The sequence below is a fragment of the Paralichthys olivaceus genome, chromosome 11 (genome assembly GCF_024713975.1).
Source record: "Paralichthys olivaceus isolate ysfri-2021 chromosome 11, ASM2471397v2, whole genome shotgun sequence".
Lineage (NCBI taxonomy): Eukaryota > Metazoa > Chordata > Actinopteri > Pleuronectiformes > Paralichthyidae > Paralichthys > Paralichthys olivaceus.
Genome location: NC_091103.1, coordinates 21,483,753 through 21,507,969, shown reverse-complemented (window position 1 = coordinate 21,507,969; position 24,217 = coordinate 21,483,753). Strand labels below are relative to the sequence as shown.

General features: G+C 40.8%; 1 protein-coding gene across 24 annotated transcripts in view; it reads left to right on the top strand.

Annotated features, from left to right (window-relative positions):
* Window positions 1-22,430, top strand: part of ryr1b (ryanodine receptor 1b (skeletal)) — a 64,412-nt gene extending 41,982 nt beyond the window's left edge. For 3 of the 24 annotated variants that reach the window (XM_069535055.1, XM_069535035.1, XM_069535045.1), the window contains 39 exons: window positions 134-221; window positions 321-413; window positions 836-850; window positions 2,289-2,459; window positions 2,684-2,743; window positions 2,857-2,991; window positions 3,120-3,232; window positions 3,342-3,438; window positions 3,524-3,630; window positions 3,713-3,764; window positions 3,922-4,002; window positions 6,388-6,487; window positions 6,568-6,647; window positions 6,755-6,831; window positions 6,969-7,042; window positions 7,484-7,501; window positions 10,667-10,747; window positions 11,025-11,113; window positions 11,194-11,322; window positions 11,424-11,528; window positions 12,976-13,005; window positions 14,274-14,300; window positions 14,435-14,516; window positions 14,591-15,900; window positions 15,989-16,071; window positions 16,716-16,890; window positions 16,981-17,067; window positions 17,290-17,544; window positions 17,640-17,770; window positions 18,262-18,304; window positions 18,399-18,532; window positions 18,623-18,683; window positions 18,777-18,923; window positions 19,007-19,141; window positions 19,221-19,377; window positions 19,833-19,897; window positions 20,011-20,111; window positions 20,542-20,593; window positions 20,707-22,430. In XM_069535055.1, coding sequence (XP_069391156.1) covers window positions 134-221; window positions 321-413; window positions 836-850; window positions 2,289-2,459; window positions 2,684-2,743; window positions 2,857-2,991; window positions 3,120-3,232; window positions 3,342-3,438; window positions 3,524-3,630; window positions 3,713-3,764; window positions 3,922-4,002; window positions 6,388-6,487; window positions 6,568-6,647; window positions 6,755-6,831; window positions 6,969-7,042; window positions 7,484-7,501; window positions 10,667-10,747; window positions 11,025-11,113; window positions 11,194-11,322; window positions 11,424-11,528; window positions 12,976-13,005; window positions 14,274-14,300; window positions 14,435-14,516; window positions 14,591-15,900; window positions 15,989-16,071; window positions 16,716-16,890; window positions 16,981-17,067; window positions 17,290-17,544; window positions 17,640-17,770; window positions 18,262-18,304; window positions 18,399-18,532; window positions 18,623-18,683; window positions 18,777-18,923; window positions 19,007-19,141; window positions 19,221-19,377; window positions 19,833-19,897; window positions 20,011-20,111; window positions 20,542-20,593; window positions 20,707-20,802 — 4,936 coding nt within the window. In that variant the 3' untranslated portion in view covers window positions 20,803-22,430. The remainder of the gene's footprint in view (window positions 1-133; window positions 222-320; window positions 414-835; window positions 851-2,288; window positions 2,460-2,683; window positions 2,744-2,856; window positions 2,992-3,119; window positions 3,233-3,341; window positions 3,439-3,523; window positions 3,631-3,712; window positions 3,765-3,921; window positions 4,003-6,387; window positions 6,488-6,567; window positions 6,648-6,754; window positions 6,832-6,968; window positions 7,043-7,483; window positions 7,502-10,666; window positions 10,748-11,024; window positions 11,114-11,193; window positions 11,323-11,423; window positions 11,529-12,975; window positions 13,006-14,273; window positions 14,301-14,434; window positions 14,517-14,590; window positions 15,901-15,988; window positions 16,072-16,715; window positions 16,891-16,980; window positions 17,068-17,289; window positions 17,545-17,639; window positions 17,771-18,261; window positions 18,305-18,398; window positions 18,533-18,622; window positions 18,684-18,776; window positions 18,924-19,006; window positions 19,142-19,220; window positions 19,378-19,832; window positions 19,898-20,010; window positions 20,112-20,541; window positions 20,594-20,706) is intronic. The other 21 variants (XM_069535049.1, XM_069535039.1, XM_069535051.1 and 18 more) reach the window with 13 other exon arrangements.
* Window positions 22,431-24,217: the final 1,787 nt, after the last annotated feature.

Below are 24,217 nucleotides of genomic sequence, written 5' to 3'. Positions count from 1 at the left end.
GCACAAATATGTGACACATTAAATTAGCATTCATACTGTAGTTACAATTCCACATTTACACTTTGTGTTTGCAAACAGAAAGTTGTGATACGATAACTGAATCTTGTTCTGTCATTGCTTTGTGTGTCTGCAGAGCGAGATGGCTGACGTGTCCAGATCCAGATGCAGAGGAGCTGTTCAGGATGGTGGGAGAGGTCTTCATCTTCTGGTCCAAATCTCATGTGAGTTCTCTGGTGGCTGTTCGCTTCTATGGTTTTCTGTTTTGTTATATTTTACGTCGCTGTTTTCCTACGTTTTTCTCTTGTGTTCTTTGATTCCAGAACTTTAAGAGGGAAGAGCAGAACTTTGTGGTGATGAATGAGATCAACAACATGTCCTTCCTGACCGCTGACAGTAAGAGCAAGATGAGCAAGGTGAGAGTGGACCAGCACACAAACGTCCAAGTTAAACATGGCTAAGATGGCTTCATACTTATTTGATGTTTTATTCACTTACTAGAGCTGTAACTCATTAAGAAACTAAACTCTAATAATAATATTTCACTAACACCATCCATTTCAAACAGGGAAAGATTCAACCCCTCTTGATTTAAGCTATTTCCTTTCTTTCCTTTAAGTTGCTATGGATAAAAATGTCAGGTAAATGATTATTCTGCAAATAACAATATTTTTTATAGATATTAGAATTTCACAGTAATAGTCCAGTAGATAACTAATAAATCATTTTCCAGGACAATGTAAGTGGCAGTGTACATAGCCTTCAGGCAGTAGAGGGAGTGTCGCTAACTGTCTTCTCTCCTTATATCCTGTGTCGGTGTTGGACGCTGGGCCACTAGGCCGGAGATGGAGAGGTTAGACTGTGTTTGTGCACGAGCGCTGTGCTGACCGCATGGCACCCTGAGTTAGGGAGGCGTTTCATCAAGCTCTCACCAAATGCCGCTCCTCTTACACACAGACCCTGATAAAACAAACATATGCATACACACAAAACAGGATAATGAGGGCTGAAGGAAACATTGTGTCACGTAGGTTTGGTTGATAAAGCCTTTTTTTTAGAATTGTGTTGTGTGAATGGGACATATTTGCGATGAGTAATACTGAGTGTGTGTGTGCGTGTGTATTAGAGATGTGCCTTTATATGCTTTCATGTGTGTGTTTGTATATGTGTAAGTAGGGGTCTGGAGCGGCTTGATGAAAGGTCTTTGCTGTAGGTTGTGGTGGCCTGAAAGGACTCATGGGGCTCGGTTGAGCATCTCGCCGAGCACCATCACTCTGTTTCTGTTTGATTAATAAACAGTTTGCCTTTAGATGGTCCCTGTTGGAAACAGCTGCGGAGCTCGGCTACTTTGCCATCTGTGGTTTGGAAATGTTGTCGTTGACGCTTGGATTTCATGTCGTGGTAAAGATTCCTGCGCTGGGGGACTCTTCTCTTTACAACCAAAAAGTCACATCATCCCTTTTACTGCTGCCATTAGATTTGCTTGTTCCATCTGTAGCACACGTAGCTGAGGCTAGCTCTACATCACCAGATAGCTGCCATCTTATTTACTAACTGGACTCCATGTCTAATTCATTGACACCATTTAATTGTTAAATCATTCAGTATCTAATCAGTGTTGATGTTTTACGTGGTTGCTGTAAGAGGAATAAGAAAACCTCCTCTCCGTGGCGATCAGCCGAACATTACTGAAGTAAGTTTCTGTTGACTGATCATCACAACGCCTCTCTCTGCCCACCCACCCACACACACACACACACACACACACACACACACACACACACACACACTGAGGGCAGAGTGGGCGCGGTGAGGCCAGACAACAGTCAGTAATGAGCACTGGCAGCCTCAGGACAGGAGTGTGTGAGAAGAGCTCCAGGGCGACAGAGCTGACCCCATAGACTTGTGCTGCTGTGTATGCTGGACAGGACATCCCCATACTACTGGCCACTGCTCTACTAACAGTGAGGCTGCAAGGTGTGCAAAGACTGTAGCAATGAAACACCTGAAACATCAACACAGGTTGATGTTTACAAGGAAATGTAGTGTCTGTAGGTCTGTCTTTATGTGAGGTGCAGTTATTTGTACAGTTGTTGATTATCAGCATGTTATTGCATTAAAATGTTACTGACAGCTGATCAATGTCCTTTTAAATTATGTGTTAGAAGTAGTTTTTCTTCATCCCCTCTTTGTTAACGATCCTCAAAAACCTCTGGGGTCTTAAGTTATTTTTTGAAAAGGAAAGTTTTGGTATGTGAGGTTGGAAATGGAGCTTCTCTTTCTTTCTTTAGTCCGGAGGCTCGGAGCAGGAGCGCACAAAGAAGAAGCGTCGGGGGGATCGCTACTCTGTGCAGACCTCCCTTATTGTCGCAGCATTGAAAAAGATGCTTCCCATCGGACTCAACATGTGCTCCCCTGCAGACCAGGAGCTCATAAACCTCGCGAAGATCAGATACTCACTGGTACTGTGATGCATTTGAAGCCAACCCATTGACTGCATTGTGTCCAGATATATTATTATAGTATAATGTTTGAATCAAAATAATGATCTATGATGTAATTTTGTCCATAATCTTGGAGTTAAGTTTCTTTTTGTGTTAGGAATTTGTGGGAAATACATGTGAATTATGTTTGTCAATAATGCAAAAGACCATTATGAATGTCCTGTGAATCTTCGTCCTTGTAGAAAGACACAGATGAAGAGGTGAGAGAGTTCTTGCACAACAACCTGCATCTTCAAGGGAAGGTGAGTAGATCTTTTAATTATTTTACAGATTAAAAACAAGACCAAAAACACAAATTCCCCTCTTAATATCTTTACATGGGTCATGCATACATGTATGTGTCCCTCTGAATCAGGTGGAGGACCCTGCCATGCGCTGGCAGATGTCTCTTTATAAAGAAATGTCTGGAAAAGCTGAAGATGCAGAGGACCCTGAGAAGGTGGTTAAAAGGGTTCAGGAGGTGTCTGCCGTCCTGTACCACATTGAGGTGGTGAGTATAGACACTAACACAACTCAAGCGGTTGACATAGAAATACAAGGTGTGGGATGAGAAAAGCAGAATATGTGGACATAGTCTGAGCAAGGATTTGTTCAGCTGATATTTTTTCCTTTCTGCAGACCGAGCATCCCTTCAAGTCAAAGAAAATGGTTTGGCACAAGCTGCTGTCCAAACAGCGTCGCAGGGCAGTGGTGGCCTGTTTCAGGATGACGCCGCTCTACAACATCCCCACGTAATCATTTTGTTCTTTCACTCTAAAAACTATTTGTAATAAAATGTGAAGTATATACATGAGCCATCACAGTCCTCACTAATTATGTCGATGTCTTCTCGTCTCACAGGCACAGAGCAACCAACATGTTTTTGGATGCATACAAGCGCAACTGGTTAGAGACCGAGGGTTACTCATTTGAGGACAAGATGATTGACGACTTATCAGTGAGTTGCTTTATTTCTGAGATGTACAATTGATTTTAAGAGCCCCTAGGCTTTTATCACAGTTCACGTCATCTCTAACAATTAGAAAGCCATGGAGGAAGAGGAGGAAGAGGAAGAGGAAACAGAGACGAAGCCTGACCCCCTTCATCAGCTGATTCTTCATTTCAGCCGCACAGCTCTGACGGAAAAGACGTAAGAGCCACTTGCTCTCTCTGTGGCGCAGCTGTGTGACCTGTTCTTCAGTGAGACTGTGTTTTATTTCTTCTCGTTACAGAAAACTTGATGTCGACCATCTCTATATGTCATATGCTGATATTATGGCAAAGGTAAGACGATCAGCATCATCTCATACCTCCTCTCTAACTGGAATTAGTTTATAACCTTACTTAGTGCAAACCTGACATACACAAATTGGTGTCTTTCTTTGTGAGACTATGAAAATAACCTCGTACTCACTCATGACTTTCTGTCGTCTCCCCGCAGAGCTGCCACATTGGTGAGGAAGACGAAGGGGGAGAACAGGAGGGGGAGGAGCCATCCTTTGAGGTGCGACAGACAGAGATGGTATGGGGGGACCAGGGGAAGGGGCACAGGGGAGTCAGCGGAGAAGCAGCGGAGTGACCACACCACTCCATCACACTCGGCACACACCCCCCCACCATCAAATATTTGCTACGACATTTCTCTTTCTCTCTCTTCCTGGCTTTTTCTCGTTCACTCACACCACTTGTCTATCTCCTGCCCTGGTGGACTGACCTGTGCATGCCTTTGCTGGACTCTGCCCACCAGTCGACTCAACGTTTCGAACTCAAATTTGTTCTAGTCTCTAAATTGCATGAACTGAGTGCAGAGAGATGGTGCAGCTAAAGACAACAAAATGAAAACTAGGTCAAAACAAACCACTGATGTTTCGGTAGCTGTTTGATTTCAGAATCACAATTTCCAATCCTGATGTGTCATCATATCCCAGCATCATTTAACGTTCATCTATAGAAGTACAGCAGCAGTTAAATAAATGGACAAATACAGAGGTTTTTGCTGTTTGCCTATCCGAGAAAGGCCCCTTTAAAATCAGTTGCCTCCAGAAGTTTTTTTATTCACTTTCTTTAACATGTTGAGGGAGGTATGCATTCTCTGAGCATCTTTATAGTTCTTAAAAGCTTTCAAAAACAAATGATCGCATCAGTTACAATATGGCTGTAAACATATTCAAACATCCAAACATGCCTTTTTTTAGCACTATCATGAAGCATTTATGCAGCCAGACATTGAAGATGGAAAACCATGTGCTCATCAACACCTAAGATCGATACTAAATCAACTCCTTAGTCTGATTAGTTATTTGAATGAAGATCTGAATGGTTTGTTTTGCTCAAAGTCCAGGTTTGGACACTGTGATGTTGTAGCTATAGAACCATGGCTTTTCCTGGAGGGCAGCATCACCCATCTGCACTGCAGGAATCTCTCCAGTGAGTTTATTTTTTAACCAATTGAAGATAATACGATTTTTCTTTTGCACAGAAATGTGATGCTGCCACCCGAGACCGAACTGAGAAGCTATATTTTTCAGAAACTTTGATAATCAGGTTTCTTTAACAGTAGAACCAGCTCTTTTGTGCTGACCTAATACATCTGTGATCAGACCTGCACCACCCTATCTTGACTTACACCTCCTGTACTCACCTGCTAATCGGGCCGTGTTCACTCTATTCGTCTGATAACTCGACTTCGAGACCTAACAACTAACAAGTAACAGATTTTGTTTGTCTTTACTTTGAATTGGAGATTGTTAACAAGTCTCCCTCTCTGTGCTCACGAAGGACAACAGTAAAAGCCTGCACAGTCAGCCGTACATGCACGCCCCCACCACAAACACACACACTCATGCAAGCAAACGATCACACACACACATACATTCATCCGGACACACACACACATACATTCATCCAGACACACACACACACAGACTTGCAAACTCACACACAACTCTCTTTTTTTCCACTCATCACGAAGACAAAACATTTGCAGAATATGCAGAATGTCTGTAACCAGAGAAGAAGTTGCTCCGTAACTTTTTAAACACAATCAGGCACATGGGGGAGGGGTAAGGACGGAGGGGTAGACCAGTTGTGGGTGCTGTGGGTGGGGCTCTGTGCATGGTGTGCAGTGGGTGGGTGACATCTAACCTCTTTTGTCAACAGGATGGCCACTCATATCAGTTTTATTAAATCTGAAATAAGAGAAAAGTTGCACTTACTACTGTATAAATGTTTTAATCCACAGCAGGTCTTCATATTGTATTGTATATGAACAAACAGTTAACAATATCTTAATAAATAATATAATTTAATTTTGTTAAAATTGTTTAAACTGGAATAACATATCTAGAAAGCGTCATTTTTATAAATTGAAAATTAATTTAAAGTCAAATAGCAAATGTAGAACATTAATTGTCAATATCCCAATATTGTTATTTTGCTTAAAGTAAATACAAAATGTATATATATTTATATCTTTCAGTGACTTCACAAGAGTAAATCAACTCTTAAACTCTCAAAGTAAAGAACATGCATAGTTAATTAAAGTAAAAGAATTTCCCTCAGACAGGAACCACACAACACTGTTGCAGGCTGCATAACTGCAGCTCTTCATGTGGTACTGTTGTAAGCAGGAGGCGCATGCTGTAAGTGTTAGTCAGAACACTACGGTCGTCCGAAGTGTGTGTGACGTCTGTGTTGTGCTCTGGGAAATAAATGTTTGCTGCTTTCGAATGTCTGCTCCCTTGAGAAGACGTCAACAGCTGGAATAATGATCATCACTAATCCACGTCGTGTTCCAATGGAAGAGAATGTGAGGTCCGTACACGTGTGTGTGCGCGTGTGTGTGTGGGGGGCAGTGCAGTCCCTGTTGGCAGGGTTACAGCTGTGTTCCTCTTGTTCTCCTCCACAGGAAAAGGAGATGGAGAAACAGAGGCTTCTGTACCAGCAGTCCCGTCTACACAACCGTGGGGCTGCAGAGATGGTGCTGCAGATGATCAGTGCCTGTAAAGGTAGCTGGTATACCACACACACACACACACACACACACATTAAAAGTTTCCTCGACAACTAACGTCTCCAACTGTTTCAGGCGAACCTGGAGCCATGGTTTCTTCTACACTCAAACTGGGAATCTCCATCCTCAATGGAGGCAACAGTGATGTACAGCAGGTAAACGCAGTCAGATCAGATTTGTGCTCACATTCTGGGCAGATATATTTCTACGTTTTCTGTGTGTCAGTGTGACACCAGTGCAACTGTTTCCCATCTGTGTGCAGAGGATGCTGGACTATCTGAAGGATAAAAAGGACGTGGGATTCTTCCTTAGCGTTCAGGCTCTGATGCAGACCTGCAGGTTTGTGATGAATTCACGTGCAATGTTTTTTGTTTTTCACCTTTCCTGTGTCTGAACTACTAATGAGTCTTATTTTACCTGGCAGTAGAGATCGTTTGGATGTTTTTATTGTTAAAGTGAGTGTTTGGTGTTGACAGTGTCTTGGATCTGAATGCTTTTGAGAGACAAAACAAGGCTGAGGGACTTGGGATGGTTTCAGAAGAAGGCACCAGTGAGTATGAACGACAGCTTCCTACTGTGAAATACTATCTGAGCTAACTGTCCTACACACGCATTTACACACACACACACACACACACACACACACTTACACACACACACGTCTTTGTTCTCCTACTTTACGTTTGTGATTTAATTGATTTTGTACTTGTAGTTGTATTTGTGTAGTCTGTTCTCGTGTGTCTGTGTTTGCCTGTTCGTGGATGCCTGGTTGCAGGTATGTTGTCATGTTCTAAGTGTGTCGAGTGTTTAGCGCCCCAGCAGCATTTTGACTGATGTTTGAAACTGTTGATCATCCACTGACAGCCACGAGATGTTTGGACTCACTGCGTCTCTTTGTCTCTCTCTCTCCCACACCTTGTTCACTTTGCCCATTTCATTTACCCCTCACGTCGTCCCCACTCATCTATTTTTCTGCACTTGCGGTTCTCAGATAAGAAGCTAGAACGTGGTAAATGAAACTCTGCTGTCAAACCCTCTCTCTCCTTCCTCTGTCACTCTGAATCAACACCTCACTAGTCTTCTACTTGCTGTGGACTTAATATGCATTTCATTTCACACTCAAGGAGCCGGTGAAATCTAACTTTACAGTCACGTCCTCTTTCTTACGTCATGTAAAAGAAGCCAGGCATCGATTCACATGCTGCTGTAGTTATACTCATGCATTGTATCTCTGCCCCTTTTTCCTCGTGAAGTGATTGTAAAGTTAGAGTTTTGTCCTTGAGTGTTTTCATCACAGATCTACTGTAACTCTGACAACTCAGTCATTGTGAAGGCGGTGATCTCGTTCTTCCTCTCTCACAAGTAGAGCTGCACCGACCCTGTGTCCTACAAAGTCTGAAATGAATTGCAGTAGGTTCGATTCCAGCCTGTGGCCCTCTGTTGCTGGCTGCCCCCCATTCTCCCTCTGTCCCCCTTTTACAACTAGACTCTCTCTCCTTTCAAATAAAGCCCTTAAAAGCCCTTAAAAGACCCTAAATACATACATATATATGTATATATATATATATGTATGTATATGTATATGTATATGTATATATATATATATATATATATATATATATATATTTATAAAAACTCCAAAAAAACAAATGCAGTTGGTTCACCCTTGTCCAGGACGAATCCACACTGTTACAATATCTGTGTGAAGTCACTGATATAGAAAACCTTACTTCCTCTAAAATGTTCGATGATACATCCTCAATGCATTTTGAGATCTGATCAACGAGACCACAGTGACTACATTTCAAAGGACACCTTTATATTATTCAGAATAAAACATTATTTCAAGAGTGGCATTAACATCAGTTTCTAATAGAATATTCCTTCCTGTTCACATGGTACAGAGCATAGTCATTATGTCCACTACGTCATAACATGCAGTATTATTTTGCCAGTTTTAAAACAAATACCTAGTAGTTTAATGCACGATGCTACAACTACAAACTGCAACTCCTTCCTATTTCTCCATCTTTTACACACTCGTTGATGTTGCAGAAAGCTGTGAAAACTCCACTTGGATGTTATAGTGCGATGAAGATGTCTCAGTTTGATTATTTCTTAATTATGACCTTACTAAGATAATGAGAAAATGCTGGACAGTGTAAGTTTGTCTGTTGACACCTCACATTAAGATGTGTCTAGACTCTGGGTGTGTTCAGATCTGTACTTAGCTCTGACCACTTGATCAGATCCCTCTGGACAGATGTTAATACGAGGTGTGAACAGGGTCACATTTTTCTTAATGTCAGATACAGCCTTGTAATCTTGTATCTTTCTCCCATAATAATCTGTTGACTCTATTGTATTTGGCCCTTTGCTTGCTACAGATATGGGATATTATTTATCATTTTTTTGGTTGCACATTTCAACCCCGACTCTGTGTCCGACTGCGTTTGTCGTTTGAAAATACGAAACCCAGCATCACCACAACAGTTTCTCTTTTTGTTGTTATTTCTGAGCATGTTTGTCAGTTTCTGAGAAAGACAAATCGTGTTTTGAAGTTGTCCCAACCAATATTCACTTTTGAAGGCATGTTGATAGAACTCTGTGAAATGTGTATTTTGTGATGGATGGGATTTCAAATATTTAAGTGGGAACACACATAAAAAGTTTCCTGTAAAAGGATTCTTTACCTCCATTCTGAAAACCAAAAAAACACTAACTCCCAGAATCTGTATTTTCCAGCATCCGATATACGTTTTTTAAATTTATCTTCCATTCTCTCAGCTCACTGGAGTTTGCAGAGTTCAGTAGATCTGTCCTGCATGGCTGTGTTACTTCTGTGCTCACCGTCACATTTGTGTCGTCAGTGTTATTTTGTGTCGTCAGTGTTATTTTGTGTCGTCAGTGTTATTTTGTGTCGTCAGTGTTATTTTGTGTACGTACATATCTGTTTTTCACTGGTGAACTGTCTTCATTTATCTGTGTATCTTTAAATGTGATGTGACCTGTTCTGCATTCGAGTTTTGTTGAAAACCTGTTTTCAAAAAGTATTTGGAGAAACAAACATTGGTAAAGTTTTGTGGGAGGGAGCCAGAGGAAAAAGAAACTGGAGTGAGTGTGGCGGCGTTAAGGTCCCGCTCCTGTTGACACATGGACAGAGACTCAGAGGTTTTTGTCTTTCACTAACATGTTCTAATGAAAGAAGACAAAGTACGAGGTGACGTAACACTTGTACTGTTTTTGTGTCGCGCTTTTTCAGAGACACATGCATGTTAACACGCATAGCGCAGAACATACAACATACATGTGCCCTAAGCAATGTGTCACTCACTGGTTGATAAGATTTTTGTTTAGAATATTTGCTTAACATTTCACTAGAGCAGTTTGCAGTGTTTAGTGTGTATCTGCAGATGTGTAATGTAAAATGTATTTATCACCATTTCAGCAGTGTTGATTTGAACTAACAGTCAATTATTAGTCTAGTACTAATATAATACTTAATCCCTCTTAACAAGTCATCTGATTCAGATTTAGATTTATTTTTTAAAACTGATTCCACTTCCAAAGCAGTCTTTCAAAAAACTTTTTTGGTCAATGAAAAACCTTTATTCTTTAATTTTTCACGGAAAGATTTCATGTTATCATGGTTATGCATTTCATTGGGAAAAATACTTTTGAATCTTTGTTTTTGAGAAGCTAAATGATTTAATTTAATGCCTACAAATGTGATTGGACCTAGAACAGTTTAAATGACTTGTTAAGGTGGATATTCTAACCATTGTATTATTTTATTGTTTGGACCTTCCTGTTACTTTCAGTGATAGCAGAGTAGGCCTACATAAGAATCAATAAAAATGTTAATGCATGGAGCTAGGACTGATATATCTTCTATATACTACACCTATAAACGCCTTTTTCAATATTCTTTTCTATTTTGATTCTATTTTTTTTTACTCTGTTCGGGCTGCTGTAATGAGGAGAGGGGATTATCGCTCTTTGAGCTATGATAAGAAGACAGTGTTAAGACTTAAGCACAGTAAAAAGTGAAGTAGCAGTAGAGTAGTTTTTTACACTGGCCTTTGTGCTGATTTTCATTGTAACTGTATTGTAACAGAATAAAACATACATTTTTGCACAGACTCATTTGCATTTCTTCTCTTCCTCTGTCCAGATGAGAAAGTGATGGCAGACGATGAATTTACATGTGACCTCTTCCGCTTCCTGCAGCTTCTCTGTGAGGGTCACAATAACGGTGAGTCACTGACGGAGAGAACTGTCTCTTCTCTGCACATCAGAGTGGTTTAACGTCCAGCAGAGATAAAGGCAATGAACCACTCTCTCTTAACTCATGTTGTATTTTAAATTCCCCTGTACATATATATGATTTATTATCCTCTACCTGAATTGTTAAGTAGACTTCGGGAAATTCTGTCATGTTATTTCTGTACTAGATTTGAAGTATTTATACTATTTGAGTAGTTGAAATAAATAAAAAAATATTTATAGTCAATCTTGTTTTCTGTGTTCAGATTTTCAGAATTACCTGAGAACTCAGACAGGCAGCACCACCACCATCAATATCATCATCTGCACCGTGGATTACCTGCTGCGACTACAGGTCACGCTCATACACTGAATATACATTAGCTCCAGGTCCCAACATTAGACATTAACATCCTGAGCTCTTTCTGTTTGCAGGAGTCGATCAGTGACTTCTACTGGTACTACTCAGGGAAAGACATCATCGATGAGCCCGGTAAGAGGAATTTCTCCAAAGCGATGACTGTGGCCAAACAGGTCTTCAACAGCTTGACTGAGTACATCCAGGTAAGAAGGTCACACCTCAGCTCATGCAGGATGGGAAACAAAGACAGTATTATCGCCCAAAGTTCTAAAACTGTTTATTTTCTACTTGTCGTCACCGTCAGGGTCCCTGTACTGGAAACCAGCAGTCACTGGCTCACAGCAGGTTGTGGGACGCTGTTGTCGGCTTCCTGCACGTCTTCGCTCACATGATGATGAAACTTGCTCAGGTGAGAAACACATACTAACAAGTTTTGTAACGAGTTTTTATTTTCCTACACATTACATTATTTCATTTCTGGGATCATCTCTGTAGAATCTATACTGCTCTGTGACAGTTGAGTAAATAATGAATCAAAGTAATCCTGAAACAAATAAAACCAATAAAAAAACATTTTTTTTCACTTTTCCACATTGAGTTTTACTAATCTTGTGAACTGTCTCTCTCATGGTTCCTGCAGAGTAAAGTATGTATTTATTTGATTATTCTGTGTTTTCTTTTCAATTAAATTGTTGTCTTTGTTTAGTTTTTTTAGTTTAACCAGCTTTTTCCCTCTTTTCTCTGTCAGGTTGTTTCTGCCTCTTTACTGAGATGTTTACATGATGTATATATATATGTATATAAATACGTATACTTATACATGAATATACATATACATAGAATACTGTATTCACACAACAATCTACTTCTTGACTTAGATCCATATAATATTAGAATTACACAATATGTCTGGGTTATTATTGGTTCATACAATTTAAATGCTAACGCATAATAATTTATTGACACAGTTATGTTAAAGGTCCTAAAAGGTTCTTGACTTTTCTTACTGCACAAGCATTGAAAGCGATTGATACCAATACACAACCCTGCTGTAGAATTTCACTGGATTTAATCCCTCAGATGAACATGAACTCCAGTAAAGATGGCGGAAACAGTCTGCTTAAAAACTTAGTCCGTCTGAAAACGGTCACTCTTCTTTTGATCCAATTTATTTTTTTACACCTTCTGATTCTATATGAAACCATTAATCCTCCTCACCTAATTAATTTGATTATCTTCTCATACTGACCAGTGCTGAGGTTTGATTGTGATTTAGACAAATGAGTGTTTGCTTTGTGTGTCCCTAACTTGTTTGACCTAACAAGGAGCTGCAGTGTTTCCTCCTGCTCTAACTGTGTGTGACAGCGTTGTTTGCTACTGAAGCTGCTGTTAAAAAGACATTTTTGTATTTTTATATCTTATTATATGTTTCTGATGTTAATTTCTTGGGATCTATTTTTATACAAGACGAGTTGTGGTCACATTTAGTTTATATATTATTTTTATAATTTATTCCTATTAACTTTAAAATATGCTCTGATTTATCACAAATCGACCACAGCATTAAAACATGTAACTAGTTTCAATGTTATGACAGTTCATTCTGAAAAATCAATAATGTGATTAAATACATTATACATGTACATCGATTAGCCACAACATTAAAACAACTCACCTGTTTTAATGGATAAAATATCTTCTATCTATTTTTAATCAGGTGTTGGTCTGATAATTAGAAGATGTGGTAGATGACCAGAGTTGCAGTTCTTATTATGGAATAAATATTTTCATTAAATACAAAAATGAAGTAAAAATGTTGATGATGACATTTTTATTTTCATGTGTAACCCTGTTAGATGCACCCCGATCCTGGACAACGAAATGGCGTAAGATTCTGTGTCTCTCTGCAATTGTCATTTCATTTAATACCCCCCATGCTTTTTCTCTTAAGGGGCTCATGCTTCACCTTATTATTTATTTCACAGTTTAACGACCTGCTTCATTCCCCCTCCTTCCCTTTGTGTATTTCATCTGCAGCAAGTCATGTCTTCCCTTTGCGTTTGCCAGGTTTACCAGCCTTCTTCGTTTGGTTTTTCTAACAAGCCATCAATTCAGTTATAGTAGTTAAAGTATTCAGCAGGTAGAAACACTGCACGTTCAGACAGATTCAAAATATAAATCAATTATAAATATGCATTAAGGGAGAAAAACTCAATTTTGTTGTATACAAATAGTACAACTGAGTATTCGGGCCATTAAAAGCAATAAAATCTTAGATTACAAGAATGAAATAGTAATTTTATACTTTTAGTTTCGTAAATAACGAAATGCTTCATGTTTTATCACATCAATTCCACATGTTTGGAAGTTCGACTGTAAAGCTTTTGTTGGTCACATCTACCTAAGGTTTATTAGGGTTTTGTATTTTCTCAGGAAACAATGAAATTGGTTCAAGACTTTTTGGATCCAGAAGGCGATCATGTGTTGTCTTGCAGCTTATTACCTAAAATAATGTTTTCTTTAGTTTCATAATATGTTTGAGCCTTTTTCTCATTAAAGTACAGCCTTATTTTATAATATTATGAGATTGTCATAATCTCAATTTGGCCCTAATACACTCGAAACATTGACATTTTTCGTTTTTTTTTCAAAACTAACTACTATAAGAATATATTTTTCGACCATGTCCATTCAAAATATTATTGATGAATTATTCCCTAAAACATCTGAAGCTTTGCTCTTGTTCATTTAGCAGCTTGTTGTTTATGTTTTCTTGTTTCTTTTCAAAGTTTCCTCTCTGATTTCACTCTTGCTCTCGACGCTTGCCTGTCCTGACACCCTTTTCCTCTAGATCTCCACCAGCCTGACAACCACTTTATTCTGTCGTAATGTCTCTGTGGCTCTTGTTATCTGCTGGTGCAGGTCTTCAGGAGTGCTAAGATCAGCGTCTCTAAATACCTTTATTTCGTCCTCGCTCCTGTGCTGCAGCCACTTTTTCTGATAAAGGGGAAAAGGCAGAGCTGTCTAGCACGGCGCGTTTTTCCTCCCCCCCTCTTATACCCGTCCTCCAGTGTCTGTCCTGCTTTCCATCACATAGAGTGTTACTATTTACCATGTTAAAATGCATATTCTCTGTTTAAAAATGCAAACCCAGGATTTTTGGAGTAGAGCACATTCTGAGGTAGCGTTTCTCAACATTTTATGTCTCAGAGCTGAAGCACACATGCTCTCAAATTAAACTGTCACTGCACTGTCTGTACACACCTTAAGAATATTGTTTTCTCTACCGTTTGTTTGTGTTTGGCGATTTCCCAGGATTCCAGTCAAATTGGACTGTTGAAGGAACTGTTGGATTTGCAGAAAGATATGGTCGTGATGCTTCTGTCTTTGCTTGAAGGTATGAAGTAAGATGCTCTTTCAGTTACAAACTTTTTGAACTTCCCTCACCTCCGTCATCTCGTACTTCTCTAGGCAATGTGGTGAATGGCACGATTGCTCGGCAGATGGTCGACATGCTGGTGGAGTCCTCCAGCAACGTGGAGATGATTCTCAAGTTCTTTGACATGTTCCTGAAGCTCAAGGACATAGTGGCGTCCGATGCCTTCCGAGACTACGTGACAGACCCCCGTGGGCTTATCTCCAAGAAGGACTTCTCCAAGGCCATGGACAGCCAGAAGCAATACTCTCCCTCAGAAATCCAGTTCCTCCTCTCCTGCTCAGAGGCCGATGAGAATGAGATGATCAACTTTGAGGAGTTTGCTGATCGTTTCCAGGAGCCAGCTAAAGACATCGGTTTCAATATTGCTGTTCTGCTCACAAACCTTTCAGAGCACGTACCTCACGACACTCGCCTGCAGAACTTCCTGGAGCAGGCAGAGAGCGTGCTCAACTACTTCCGCCCGTACCTTGGCCGCATTGAGATCATGGGAGCCAGCAGGAAGATTGAGCGCATTTATTTTGAAATCAGCGAGGCGAACCGCAACCAGTGGGAAATGCCGCAGGTCAGAGAGTCCAAGCGACAGTTCATCTTTGATGTGGTCAATGAGGGCGGCGAGAGCGAGAAAATGGAGATGTTTGTGAACTTCTGTGAGGACACCATCTTTGAGATGAACATTGCTGCGTCTATCTCTGAGCCAGAGGGAGACGGTGCAGAGGAGGAAGATGACGAGGAAGAAGAGGAGGGTGGGGGAGATGAAGGAGAGTCTGGAGAAGGTGAAGAGGGCAATGGAGAAGATGAAGCTCCAGAGTCGACCTCAGCCTTTGCCGACTTCCTGAAGAGCGTGGTTGACTTCTTCAGCATGTTCACCTTCCGCAACCTGCGGCGTCGCTACCGCAAATTCAGAAAAATGACTGTGAAGGAGATGGTGATCGGCCTGGTGACATTCATATACACTATTCTGATGGGAATCCTCATATTCATCTACAATATATGTAAGGGCTTCTTTACATTCATATGGAAAGTTCTGTTCGGTGGAGGCTTAGTGGAGGGTGCCAAGAAGATGACGGTTACAGAAATCCTAGCCAGTATGCCAGATCCAACGCAGGATGAAGTTCACGGGGACCTGCCACCTGAACCAGGTGCTCGAGATGTTCAAGATGCGGATGAAGCGGCGGAACTCTTAGATGCAGTCGGGGGAGAGGAGGAAGAGGAGGATGGTGAGGACAGGGAAGGTGGACGCCTGCCTGGCTTCAATGCACCTGGGGGACTCGGAGACTTTGGGGAGACGACGACTGAAGAGCCTCCAACTCCAGAGGGCACGCCGCTGCTGAAGAGGAAATTGGTGAGATGTTCCGTCTGACGGTTGTTGACTGTCAATGCGTTAATGTGTTTGCTCTGCATTAGTTAACTGTTAACTGTGACTGAAACAGTTGGCTGCTACAGTGGGAGGACCAGGAGAGGAAGAAGTTGTCGAACCTGAAGCAGAGGCTCCTCAGGAGACTGAGAAAGCAGAGTAAGTTGTCGGCAGCTTCTGTTAAAGATCATCAGGACAATAATGGAACAACTCGGACAAATCACAGCTATGTTGTATAACATACACATCTCAGAGACTAGACATTTCTTCAAAGGCTTTTTTTTAGCTGTATATGAAGCATAATTTCCTGAATTTATCTAGATAGAAAATGAATGAAAAAAAACTTTAATTATATTGCATCTTTCGAAAACAAATGTGAAGATCAGACGCGTTCATACTAGTAGTCAAGAATATGCCACGGGTGGCTGTAGCTCAGGAGGTTCAGAGCAGAGGGTCGTCCACTGACCAGAAGGTCACAGTTGGATTATCAGCTCCTCCATATGTTCGTACAAGACACTGAAGTGTGAGTTATGTATGATGGGAAAGTGCTGCACATAGATGTGGTTGTAAAGTGCTTCGATAAAGACTAGAACTATGTAAATGCAGACAATCAAAGTGAGTTTTAAGAAGAGATGTATAAGAATTCAAACTCACAGTTATCGTTACCAGTGAAGAGCAGCAAGGTTTGGTGTGATATGATCACTTCTCTTAGTACGTGTCAAAAGCCTCGTCAACTTTTCAGATATAAAGAAAAGGGCTGATTCTGCGTCCACAGCATGTTTTCATGTCTCTGTCTTTTCCAGCACTGAGAATGGAGAGAAGACAGAGAAGGTGGAACCTGAACCTGAGGTGAAGGAGGAAGAGCCAGAGGAGGAAGAGGTAAAGGTGGTGAAGACCAAGTCGAAGAAGGAAAAGAAACCTGCTGAGGAGGGCTTTGAGCTGTGGAATGAGCTGGAGGTCCAGAGGATTAAATTTATGGTGAGCAGCTCTTTATTGCATTATTGCATATTTTCATATTGATGTTTCTAAACATAGTTTTTACTCACTTCTCTGTGTATTTCCTTCCAGAACTACCTTTCTCGTAACTTCTACAACCTGCGGTTCTTGGCCCTGTTCATCGCCTTCGCTCTCAATTTCATCCTGCTCTTCTACAAGGTCTGTGCATTTAAAACCTTTCACACATACACATCCAGTATTGATGACATTTCATCCATAGCAAGTGCCACTACCCGATTATACATTTAATTGTTAATAACACAATAAGTCAAAGTCACTCACCAACATGAAGTCATTATTTGAAGTTTCTTTTCATGCCACATGAATATAATGTACTTGAAAGACTCAGTGAGACTCACATTTTGTGTCTGTTCTTCCCAGGTGTCTGACAGTCCTCCAGGCTCGGGCGACTTTGAGGGATCTGGTCTGTTTGAGGGTTCTGGCCTGTTTGAAGGCTCCGGGGCTGAGGAAGACGGCTCTGGATTAGATGACGGAGGAGAGGATGACGAGGAAGAAGGTCCCATGTACTACTTCCTGGAGGAGAGCACGGGTTACATGGAGCCGGCAATGGCTTTCTTCGGTATCGTCCACACCATCATCTCCTTCCTCTGCATCATCGGCTACAACTGCCTGAAGGTGAGCAACGTCAGCTCCACAAGAACCCACCTGTGTTTTATTGTGTTGCTCGGAGGTCTCATGTTGTTTGTCCACTTTTCTCTCCATGCTCTTAGGTCCCTCTGGTTATCTTCAAGAGGGAGAAGGAGCTGGCCAGAAAGCTGGAGTTCGATGGACTCTATGTCACTGAGCAGCCAGAGGAAGATGACATCAAGGGCCAGTGGGACAGAATGGTGCTCAACACTCCGTAAGCCCCCCGCTACATTATCAGATAGATGGATGGATATATCACAGAGTACTGACAATATCAGCCAATGTTTTAGCATCAAAACTCTCTCTCTTCAGATACTGAGAATGATAATGATCACAAAGGTTTCATATTTAAGGTGTTATTATGTTCACAAAGGTTTTTCAAACCTGTGAAATTAACAGACAAACCTGCTCAGTGAAGGTAGAAAAAAAAGGCCCTGAAAGAAACAGAAAGTTTAGTGACTCTTGAAAATTCTTCACTCTTTCTATTCTACATGAATAATCATCCATCACAGCCAAATGATTAACTAACACTAGTTGGCAAGTCTTGACCTCTGGTGTCACTCCTGTTGCATGTGTGATAGTGGAAACAAGGATAACATGATCAATAATCAAATAATATCCATATTAATGTTTATGTTTAATGTGTTATATAGATTTATGTATGTTTAAGGCCTGAACCTGATTCATGTTTCTCTGTACGTGCAGCTCCTTCCCCAACAATTACTGGGACAAGTTTGTGAAGAGAAAGGTGAGTTTTTCAGCTCTGGCATCATGAGGTCAGCCATGTTTTTTTGCAGGGATGCATCTTGTGGTAAATTGATGTCTGTGTGTGACGTCTCCAGGTGCTGGACAAATACGGTGACATCTACGGCAGAGAGAGGATTGCTGAGCTGCTCGGTATGGACCTGGCTTCTCTGGACGTCAGCGCCATGACGCATGAAAAGAAGCCTGAACCAGACACCTCAATGTTCAGCTGGTATGCACTGTTTAATCTTAACATAAGGGATTTAATTAACGGGTTTATTGCACCAAATGCAGCAGAACAAACGTGCCCCTCTCTCTGTAGGATCACATCTATCGACGTCAAGTACCAGATCTGGAAGTTTGGTGTCGTGTTCACTGACAATGTGAGTTAAAGAAGCAGTTTTTCTGTATAATTCAGATCATCAGAGATTCTGTTTTGAGTTTGGTGTCGCTGACAAACCTGATTGATGTTTTAGACATTCCTCTACCTGGTGTGGTACATGTTAATGTCTCTGCTCGGACACTACAACAACTTCTTCTACGCCGCTCATCTTCTGGACATCGCCATGGGTGTGAAAACCCTGCGCACAATCCTGTCCTCCGTCACTCACAACGGCAAACAGGTCTGTACATCTCCACCTTTTCCCATCTATTACATATTTGTAATTGATCTTTCACTGCTGACGTACGTGTCTGCTCCATGCAGCTGATGATGACGGTGGGTCTGCTGGCGGTGGTGGTGTACCTCTACACCGTGGTGGCCTTCAACTTCTTCCGCAAGTTCTACAACATGAGTGAGGACGAGGACGAACCGGACATGAAGTGTGACGACATGATGACGGTGAGTGGAGCAGGGGCAGTTACTACTCATTTCTATTTCTAATTTCAGAGCTGACCCCTGTGCTCTCTCCCTCCTGCAGTGTTACCTGTTCCACATGTATGTTGGCGTGCGTGCTGGTGGTGGTATTGGAGATGAAATTGAGGACCCAGCTGGAGATGAATACGAGCTCTACCGAGTCGTGTTTGACATCACCTTCTTCTTCTTTGTCATCGTCATCCTGTTGGCCATCATCCAGGGTACGAACAGTCCTGTCTTGCTTGAGGCGACAGTGCTACCCACTGTACCACCATGCCGCCCCCAAAGTAAAACAGAAAAGCAAATTATAAAACAAACCCAAAATACAAAAAGATGTATGGAGCCAAACAAAACTAAATTACAAGATCATAAGAGTCTTGCAGATCCTAACATGCAATGCACTTACATGTGTAATGACTGTAAATACTGTACTTGTAGACTATTAATGTCTGTAAACGTGGCTGTGAATCTGTTTCCTTCAACAACACAAATGAAACACACAATTAACTGCTTACAAAAGGCAAAAATAAGCAGCATGTAAATAAAAACCTTGATTTGTAGACTTTAAAAAGCTTTAGGAAAACTGGAGTGATCTACAAACTCTAACATAGTTGTGAATCACTCTAATCCTCAGTCCAGTGAGAAATAATGCTGGGTGTGTGTGTGTGTGTGTCAGGTTTGATCATTGATGCCTTTGGAGAGCTGAGAGACCAGCAGGAGCAGGTCAGAGAGGACATGGAGGTGAGACATTGAACCAGGAACTTTACAGACACCCAACTTCAAATCTCCCGCAGCTCCAAAAAAAGAAGGAAGCAAAGTGTTAATGTGAAGTGTCCTTGTTTTTCTCCCTGCAGACCAAGTGTTTCATCTGTGGAATAGGAAGCGACTACTTTGACACGACGCCGCACGGCTTCGAGACGCACACTTTAGAAGAACACAACTTAGCCAACTACATGTGAGTTACATTTCAGAGTGCAGATTTATTTATTTGTTTAGGCAGCAGCTCTTTCATCCTAATATCTGAAGTTAATATAAAGATGTGACAGATATTTGTTCTGTTATTGTTTAGCTTTAAATTTAATGAGATCTGTTTATTTCAAATGATGTAACTGTCACTGACCACAACACTTCAATGCGTCCTTCATGTCGGCATGGTTGTCAATCAACCACTAGAGGTTGTGATAATGAAGCTCCTAAAAAAAAAGGGAAAAAATGGCAGTCGTCTAATTTACCAACTCACAAATCCTCTCCTCAAAAAGTTCAGCCTATGGTCGTCCCCCCCTGAACGTCTGGCTACACTGAGCTGCTGGATTTCTGGATTTCTGTCCAAATATTCAAGCTTTAATTTTTACTTTTGTTTTGTGTCTGTTCTTTTCCTCTTTCAGGTTCTTCCTGATGTATCTCATCAATAAAGATGAAACAGAACACACTGGACAGGTCAGTAAATATGAAGATGATTGTAAAATAAATAATGAAGCTGTTTTTTGTCTGTGTTATTCTTCGTAAGCTTCTCTGTTGTGTCTGGTGTCATTTTCTCTTCTGTGTTTCAGGAGTCATACGTGTGGAAGATGTATCAGGAGCGATGCTGGGACTTCTTCCCGGCTGGAGACTGCTTCAGGAAGCAGTATGAGGATCAGCTCGGATAGCGTCCCGCGTCATGAATGCACGTCTGATGGAGAGAATATGATGAGGAGGGGGGAGGAGGAGGAGAAAGAGGGGAGGGGAGGAAAATCCAGAGCGAGGAAACGCGTCTATGTCTTTGTTTTGTCCTTTTACTGCACATTTCTCTCCTCCGTTGAAGCTATGCACACTTTGACTGCACTATTGTTACCAACTGCAGCAGAATGTTGATGGATTAGATTTGAGAAGAGCAGAATCAAAAATATCAGATAGGCATAAAAAGACACAACAAGCCAGGGGCCTTTTTATTCCGCTATAAAACACTACTTGGCCTTTTCTGTGTAGAACATATACACAACGGGCTCTTTCAGTAGCTACTGCTGTAAACATTACAGTGCCTATAGCAATGTCACTGCTTTAGCCACCTAATAGTTTAGATTTTAGCTTTAACACTTTTATTTGAGATTAGAGTGGATATGTTCTATTTATATTGTTTGTAAGGTTGAAGATTTTTTCTTTTCCTATGTGGCTGCTGCCGTTTGATATTTAATTTCTGATTTCTGGTGTTTCGGAGAGAGCGCTTTGAAGAAATGATTCAGCAGCTCACAGTCGTATCTTTGACGGATCCTTAATGGAGTAGTGGACGTTTTGGACAAAAAAAGCGATTTTGTTTGGAAAACGTTTGTTGAACTGACCTGTCAAACTAATGAAACGGAGTATTGTCTGCGTATGTGACATATACTGGTGGGGATCAGCTGTATTGACAGAACCAGTTTGCACTCTGAAGTCTTACAATGTGTCCCTGGATGTATGTGGCCCCTATCTCCACTGGTGTCTCTGTGCCATATAAGATAGTGACTCACACATACTGCATACGAGGATGCCAAGGTTATTTATTTATTGTTTATATGCAGATGAGACCTTCTTAAGACGACCGTTTTAGCCCGTCTGTATTTCTGGCCAACAGCCTGCTTCACGACACTTTATGCACAAATAGTTTTTTTGTCAGTGCATTAAAATAAGTAATGAATGTATTTAATGTATACATTTTGGCCAAAGTGTCATCTGTATAACTGAGTAATGACGAGGCCTCTTAGAGGTCTTTTGATGAAAAGACGTATTTTACATAAATCATAGATACATATATTTATTTTTCTTTAGGGCTTTGATGAATCCATGCTACTGTGTCGGACATGAACGTGTCATGCGTCCTGTTTGTGAAATCCACCATGGTGAAGAGAACCGGTCTCTCACTGAAGTAAATGCCCAGTTTGCAGTCAGAAGAGAAAAATAAAAGCTTTTGTTGTTTTCGCTAGTTAAGTTTTTATGATAGATATTTTTAGGAATCCAGCATATCAGTTATTTTTCTCGATCAAGAAAAGCCACGTGTGGTGCGTTTATCTCAGACAGTTCTGTATCACGAAGCCTCGTTCAGAACACAAACTCACAATCTCTCCATCCTTTACTTGGCGTTACGACTCTTTTTCGTCAAAGGCCGAGCGGTATCTTGTTTGCTGACGACTCTGAAGTGTGCATGTGTCGCTGTGGCGCTCACAGAGGCAGCTGATGGTACGGAGCTGAATGCAGATCACTACGCTCCACCTGACTGAACCCTGTGTTTCAATACAGAATAAACAGATTATTTTAAGGAGAACTAGAACCAGCGTCCTTATTTATGTGCAACATTTTGTGTGTGTTTACTTGTTTTTGTCACCTCTTTAAAAAACAAACATTTTACTCAGCTTAACTGAACAAAACTCGACGATCACATGCTCATGGCTACACTCCAACGTCCCTTCCCCTTGAAAGCGTTTGGTTTCAAAGACCAGAGGATGCATGTCGCCACCTGTTGTATATGAGTGTGTAATATCATAACTTTATTGGTTGTAGATTTTCATTTCTGAGAAATTAAATCCACTAAATATTCATATAATACCATTAGTGCTTGTTTCTCCCTTATTTCAAATCACCTTTTTTCGTATTTATTTACTTTTCATTTCCTCCCTTGAACAATGTCCCCCTGGAAGTTCAGGCAGCTTCTGTTTATATAGTCCCCTCAATCAGCAGGAGACTGCACCATCCTCCCTGGCCACACCTCTCCTGGAAACATGCAGGTGAAGGTTTTTATTTAAACAACTTTAAAGATGCCTGGGCTGGCACTTGTCCCCAAGTTTACATTTGGCAGCTCGGTTGAGACACTATATACAAAATATAACAAATGATAATCACAAAAACCTGCTCCACCTCCCCTGACAGATGGTTGCTCCCAGTGACATCACTGCTGATGTCATCACAGGTACAAATACAGGAAGTGTTAGGCCCCTCCTCCCTTTTGCTGCTGCAGCACGTGTTGGTCAAGGTGAGTTACAAAGAATCAGATGAGCTAATGAAAAACTGAACCAATAAACTAAAACTAAACTAAATATTCTTGTCTGTTTTTATTTGACTCTGTTTGTACATGGACTGAAAAGGAACATAATGTAAGCCAGCTGTAACTTAAAGATGTTATGGTTGATGCAAACGATTAACAAGCATAGTTACTGTATCAAATGTTGTAATTTAATTTAATTTGCATTGCCCACATTCACAAGGTGCGACATCCTCTGTTCTTCACCTCAACACAACTACCCAAAAAAACTATCAATGGGGAAAAATGTGTAATAGATGCCATGTGTAGCATAAATGTAGTGTTTATTGCACTTAAATATAGATATATAGATAGTAGGTGGATGGATCTACTTATATGGATTATGTTCATTGAAAATGGGCCATTTGTTGTTTTCTTTCTTTGATACTTTGTATCAGTCTAACAGGAGAGCTGCCTGTGCTCTGACCATATCTAGCAAATGTTAACATGCACTGTCGCCACATTGCATCTGTTTAAACGCTGACATTTTGTTCTTGGGTATATGGGCACTGCTTGATGTATTGTAACTCTTTAAATGTTGTTAAAACAAAAAGTTAAGTGAAGTTACTTCACTTTGTGTCAGTACTTTTTCCAAACTTTTCAGCTGATTTTTTTTCAATACTGTGATAATGTGACTTAAATTGATTCCACCATCTAATCTGTACTTGTGCCACAGATGCCTCATATGCAGCAGATGATCTGATTAGATTTTGGTGTTAAATCTGTGTATTAACAATTTTTCCTTTAAAACAAACCTCTTGCCGTGAAGTGAGAATGTGTAGTTTTGTGTCTTTGAGCTCATGGAGGGACAAGTGCTTTTCGTTGGGAAATTACATTTAGTTTAAAGGTCGAAAAAAAGGTTTAGGCTGAGTGTACAAGTCCTCACAAGTATACATTCCATGTTCAAATATTTGTCTCTAGGCATACACTCCTAAGAGACAGATAATTGGCTTATATAACTTGTTTGTCAGCTTTCTGCTTCATGAGCCTCAGGTTTAGGATCTCGGCCTCAGTGTCTGTTCCTTTGTGTCTTT